This window comes from Corvus brachyrhynchos, unplaced genomic scaffold, assembly GCF_000691975.1.
Source record: "Corvus brachyrhynchos isolate BGI_N302 unplaced genomic scaffold, ASM69197v1 scaffold223, whole genome shotgun sequence".
NCBI classification, from domain to species: Eukaryota; Metazoa; Chordata; class Aves; order Passeriformes; family Corvidae; genus Corvus; species Corvus brachyrhynchos.
In genome coordinates, this window is record NW_008237174.1 from 20,613 (window position 1) to 26,379 (window position 5,767).

General features: G+C 54.8%; 2 protein-coding genes across 2 annotated transcripts in view; one reads left to right on the forward strand and one right to left on the reverse strand.

The window, feature by feature from the left end:
- The window catches only part of LOC103611996 (galactose-3-O-sulfotransferase 2), a gene marked incomplete at its 5' end in the record, with an annotated part of 3,971 nt that extends 3,331 nt beyond the window's left edge, over window positions 1–640 (forward strand). Inside the window, one exon of the mRNA XM_008629567.1 lies at window positions 626–640. Within this exon, the coding sequence (XP_008627789.1) occupies window positions 626–640 (15 nt within the window). The remainder of the gene's footprint in view (window positions 1–625) is intronic.
- Window positions 641–1,626: 986 nt separating this feature from the next.
- Window positions 1,627–4,895, reverse strand: LOC103611997 (aquaporin-12). Its single transcript, XM_008629568.2, has 3 exons — window positions 3,981–4,895; window positions 3,433–3,549; window positions 1,627–2,558 (listed from the first exon to the last, which is right to left on the reverse strand). The coding sequence occupies exons 1-3, from the start codon at window positions 4,585–4,587 to the stop codon at window positions 2,377–2,379; spliced, it is 906 nt and encodes a 301-aa protein (XP_008627790.1). The 5' UTR covers window positions 4,588–4,895; the 3' UTR covers window positions 1,627–2,376.
- Window positions 4,896–5,767: the final 872 nt, after the last annotated feature.

Sequence of the window (5,767 nt, forward strand, 5' to 3'; positions counted from 1 at the left end):
CAGTCAGCAGCTGAAGCCTCAGCACAGCACCGGCTCCAGCAGCGAGGAGCAGATCCAGGAGAGCAGCCCAAATCTTCGGCCCCGCACCAGAGGCTGCAACAGAACAGGGCCAAGCTGTAAATCAGAGCTGTGGAGTTTGACTTACAGCTTGGCAATGGGTCTGTCTGTCTGTGCAGCTGCACCTCTCCCCTGCTCCGTTACCGTGCTGGAAAAGCAGCCTCTTAATTAAAAATAACAACATTCACTGTCACTCCTTAAATTCCCCTTATTTACATCAGTCTGCCCTGTAGATGACCTCCCCAAAAGCCACAGAAGCACACCCCAAACATCTGAAAATGTCCTGAAAAGCAAAAGAAAAAAAAAAATAAACAAAACCCCGAACCAAATCCCAAAAAACCCCAAACAACAACAACAAAAAAATCACCAAAAAAAACCCCCCAACCAAGCAACCAAACAAAAAAAACCAACCCCACCAAACTGGAAAATAGGGAGCCCCAGCATTTTTTTGCCCTGACTCTGTGGTTACAGGCTGCCTTTGGATGCTGCATTTATAGGATCAGCGTCCTACTCTGGAGCTGACACAGACACTGCAGTGTCAGACTCAAGTTCCACCCCTGTGTGACAGGGAGACACCTCATGAGCCTCTCTGCAGCCGGATATCCCAACCCACGAGTATCCTACACTCTGCCCGGGGAAAGATCCCACAGGAATGGCTCGTGGAGGGCAACTTGGCCTGACTTTTCTCATCCTACACTTCTCCTTGAATCAAAAGCAGAGCCAGCAAATCAGCTGGGAGGAATGGAGGCCTCATCTCTGTCTTTTCAGCACGGTTTCCAAACCAAAAGAGGTTCCAGAAAAATTGCCCAGGGGATCTGAGCATCCCAGGCTCTCCCTGGGGCAGGTGCAAAGAGCCTCAAAGGTTTCAGTTTCCACCCAAAGGCCTCCTGTTCAGTTTAGCCAGGAAAAAAGCCAGACTGTGCTCCCAGTCCCTTCCCGGGACAGTGCCAAGGGACAAGGAGAGGGCACCATTTGGGGAGTTTGCTCCACGGTTTTGGGGTGCTGCATGTTCCATGAAGTTTCATCTCTGAGGCACATCCATGTATTGCTGTGTTGGTCCCTTCCCTCATTTCTCCTGTTGGGATGTGGGGTGGGCTCATGGGTTCAGAGGTCTGGGGTTCCTGGGGGACCTGCACATCCCTCCAGAGGGCAATCCCAGAGGAAATCAACTGGGATGGGCAGCCCAGAGGCCGTGCAGTACTCTGGGGTTGTCCTCCATGGACACAGCAGAGCGCAGGGAGGAGCAGGGCTGGACACTGGGAACCAAACCTGCATCTGACACTTCCACTCCGGGTTTTAATTGGGTGCCACTTCCTTATTCCCTGTTTGCACCTCAGGAAATAGGAGCAGGTCATCCCTGCTCAAGCTCCTGCCAAGATGACCCAGGGCAGAGACACTGGAACAGCCAGAGCATCACAAGGTCCTGTGCTCTTCCCTGGGGAGCGCCCAGCGTGCGGCTCCCATGGGGTGCCCTGGCCCCAGCACAGCCCGGGGATATCCCTGTTCCCAGCAGGTGTTTCCCCCCACACTCCCTCCCCTTCCTCACAGGAAGGACATCACTCACTCAAATGCCAACCACAGCGTTTATTTTTAATATTTTTTTCCACAAACCGTAATTTTACAGTTAGGAGTATTTCACGTAGACACAGAGCAGAGCCCAGGGATCCACTTGCTCAACCACAGCAGCTGCCTGGGTCTCTTTTTTTTTTTTCTAACCACAGACCCTTTGTGCACCATTTCTTGATGTTTTACAGCACCAGAACCCAGGCTAAGCACATCCCCAGAGGAGCAGGGTCTCCCGTGGCCAGTGAACTCTCTTGCCTTGGAACATTTTTAATTCCTCTCCAAGACTTGCTGGGTTTAGCCTGTGCAGTTCAGGGACTTCAGGTCAAGTTTAACTCAAACCCCACCAATTTTTAACCAGTATCCATTAATAACTCGAAAGCTCAAAGCCTGTTTCCTTCCCATCCCAAGTGCCCAAGGCAATCACTGGTTTATACTTTGTTTTTAGGGCTGCAAGAGACCCAGTGGGGTTATTTCAGGCGTTGCACGATGCAATAACCCCCAGTTGCTCAAGCCTGACCGTGGCATGGCCCACAAGACAACCAGCAATTTGTGCAGAAGTGTTCAGAGTTTTCTCTCTGAGGCAGCAATGTGGGCCTGGAATATTTCAGGTTCTCCCAAAATTCCCAGAGGAGCTTGGGGGCTCAGGCATCCTGCAAGGGCTTCCTTTGTGATGCTTTAAGGACTGAACAAGCAGCAAAATCCTCCACACTGGGAAACCCTTTCCCAGGAAAAGGGCAGCGAGGACCCCTGGGCTCAGGCACGGGGCTCCGAGTTGCTCTTCCCAGCTTTCCTCTTCTGCTGGGGTTTGTCACTCTCCACCTGTGCTGTCACCTTTGCCTTGGGCACCTTGTATTTGCTCTTCTGGCTGTAGAGGAGGTTTTTCTGGAAGAGGCGTGGGATGTTGCCGTGGAAGAGCAGGAGGGCAGCGAGCATCCCTGGAATGAGAGCACAGACCCCCTCTGAGTGCTCTGTTGAGCATCTCCACCCTCCCCACGGCTCAGCAGCGGTTTTGGCTCCTTGTCACAACCTTCACCATGACCAAAAGGCAGCTCAGCACCACTGAAGTCCCCACCGAGACTGCTTTAAGGTGAATTTAACCACTGTGTCTTTAACATAATAAACAAGGCTTGTTTTGACCCAAAAGGGCCATCAGCCACCCCAGTGGTTTTCTGGCAGAGAATCATTAAGGTTGGAAAAGCCCTCTGAGCCCTTTGAGTCCCGCCATTCCCTCAGTGCTGCCAAGAGTCCATTAATCATGTCCCCAAGTGCCACATCCACATGGCTTTTAAACCCCTGCAGGGATGGTGTCTCCACCACTGCCTTCAGCAGAGTGTGCCAGTGCCTGACCACCCTTCAGGGAAGACATTTTCCCAATATCCAACCTAAACTTCCCCTGGGGCAGCTTGAGGCCGTTTCCTCTTGTTCCATCGCTGTTCTCTGGCAGCAGAGCCCGACCCCCACCTGGCTCCACCCTCAGGGACTTGTCTCCTCTCTCAGCACACATCCAGCTCCCCATGACCATCCTGGAGCTGAGGACAACCCCAAAGCATAACTCAGCCTGCCATTACCCTTCACTAAACCTCCCCTGGACTTTAGCTTCAGGGAGATTTCTTCCCCTGTACTGTGCAGAAGGTGCATTTTAAAAACACTGGATAGCAAAGAGATGACCCCAGAGACAGTGAGGCAGGATGAAAAATGACACTTGCCACTGGCAACCCCAAGTTCAGCCCTTTGCCAGAACAGTCCACATTACACTGAGCACTTCTGCCTTGCCCCCATCCCAGCTCCTGCCCCCTGGGAAGATCTCACCTGCGAGGGGCCCCAGCCAGTAAACCTGGATGTAGTCCCAGAAGCTGTTCCCCGAGCAGTGGAAGGTGGTGGCTGTGGCCAGGGCAGGGTTGAAGATGGCCCCCGTGAACGGTCCAGCTGTGTGGGAAGAGAAACGTGGCCAACAGTCCCACCACATCCTTTGGAACGCTGACAGAGGGCTGGGACCCCTCCTGCCTGCCTGGGTCAGCTCTTGGACCGGGGAAATCCCACCCTCATCGTCCTGAGCTTTGTGGGAAGTGGAAAAAGCTCAGTGCAGGACCGAGGGATTGCAGTAGGGGACATTCCAGGGAAGTGATCCCGGTCTTGAGCTATGGCTGTGAGCTGACATTCACCTGCAGCCCAGACACCCTAAAGTGCCATCTTCATCCCACAATGAATATTCCCCAAAAGAACAGAAAACAAACACCTCAGGAGCCTTATCAATCCCTACCTCTCCAGTCCTGGAAGATGAAAAAGGGGCTGTTCCTCCCCCACAAATGAGGTACTTTTCCAAACGACTTGGAAAAAGAAACGCCGGTGCTGCTCACCTGTGTAGGTCAGGAAGGTGACAGTCACTGCCAGCGCAGGAACCCGGCACAGGGGGTGACTCTGTCGCACCTTGAGCAGGACAAGGTGGAACAGGAAGGAGCAGGAGCCTTCCACGAAGGCAGCGTGGGGCAGGGAGGCGCGGATGGAGGAGCTGCACTCGGGCGCGATCAGGTTCTGGATGAAGTGCAGCTGTGTCAGCTCCCAGGACCAGTAGAGCCGGGTGAGAGCCCAGCCCGTCCCTGTGCCCACACCCTGGGCCAGCAGCTTGGCCGCCGTGGCTGCCAGGCTGGACTCGAGGAGCAGGAACTCCTGGAGAGACACGGTGGGGTTGGCGGATGCTCCATCAAAAGAGGCGCTGTGGACAGCGGAGAGGAGGAAGAGCAGCGTCAGGACCACATCCAGGCCAAAGCCACCACCCCAGGGGCCAATATCCATCAGCATCCTCAGCTCGAGGCAGCTCATGCACAACTGGAGCGAGCCAGCAAATTCCCTGGCAAGGCAGCCGTGTGTTCCGGGGGACAGAAGCCTCTTGGAAAGCCACCTGAGCAGCTGGCACACCCCAACAACCAGGAAAAAAAAAGCAATGGAGACATTCAAGCCATCCATAGTGAAGGCTGTGCTGGGGGCAGCGTCTGGACCAAACCCGGGACGGAGCAGAGGAAGCTCCTACACCTCCTCTTTATAAAGCCAAGCCTAAGCAAACGTGGCACAGCCCGACAGGCCTGGGAAAGGCCACACGTGTGGCCCCCGCGGGGCAATGCCGGTGCCACGGGAGCTGCCGGACTCACAGCAGCTGCAGCAGCCACCAAGGTGTTTGTCCCAGCAAATCCCGGTGTTCTCTCCACCAGCACTGAGCCCCCAGCCCCAACAGTCACAGCTGGAGCCCACAGCAGCCCCCCAGAGCTGACAGCTCTTCCAGAAGGAGCAAAAGACTTCATTTTCTTTCCGCTTGGCTCCAATGCCTGTGGCTGCTCCATCTCTGGAAGTGTCCAAGGCCAAGTTGGACAGTGGGGCTTGGAGCAACCTGGGATAGTGGAAGGTGTCCCTGCCCATGGAGGGGGTGGAAAGAGATCAGTTTAAGGCCCCTTCCAACCCAAACCACTCTGGGAATCCATGGTAAACAATCCGTGATGCATCTTCTGAGTCATTTCCCTGCTCTGCAGAAGTGCCACCGCCACCCTGAGCTCCCATTTCCCATCCCTTCAGGCAGAAGGGGCTCTCCTGCACCCCCAGGGCAGGCAGTGCTGGGGTAACCCAGCTCCTCTCAGTGCCCCGTCACACACAAAGAGCCAACAGCTTTGATTTGGGCCATTTTATTTCCCCCCCATGCCATTTATATAAGAAATTACCAGGAAACACAGGTTTGAAGCACAGCACTTGAGCAGGGATGAGGCTCTTCATACAGTTCAAGCCATGAAAAGCAGGAACAGATGCTCCAAATGCATTGGAGCCTCTCCCCCAACAGCCTTGGACAGCAGAGAAGAAACACGACATCGTGGGGATGCCTGTGAAGGCCACAGCTCAGCCTCTCCCCCTGCACCACCGTCCCTCCTCTCATCTGCCTTCCCCTCCTTTCCATCCCCAAGTGCCCGCCCCAGAGTGGTTTTGGGAAGGGTCCCTGGCACTCACAGGGCTTGCTTTGCAAACCACGGGAGGTGTGGGCAAGGAGAGGGACCACGCTGCCAACCACCCATCACCCAAACCCTCCTCTCCTCCCCCCCTAGACTGCCCTGCTTTTGGTCAGCCTGCCTCAGAACCTCGCCAGTTTAACTCTTTTCACCCCAAT

Bases quoted from the DNA above. Each gene is read 5' to 3' on its own strand.
- LOC103611997 (XM_008629568.2), bottom strand. From the start codon at position 4,587: ATGGATGGCTTGAATGTCTCCATTGCTTTTTTTTTCCTGGTTGTTGGG. The intron at 3,550-3,980 runs GTGAGCAGCACC...CTTCCCACACAG, and splicing joins CACCTTCCTGACCTACACAG to CTGGACCGTTCACGGGGGCC. The intron at 2,559-3,432 runs GTGAGATCTTCC...CTCTCATTCCAG, and splicing joins CTGGCTGGGGCCCCTCGCAG to GGATGCTCGCTGCCCTCCTG.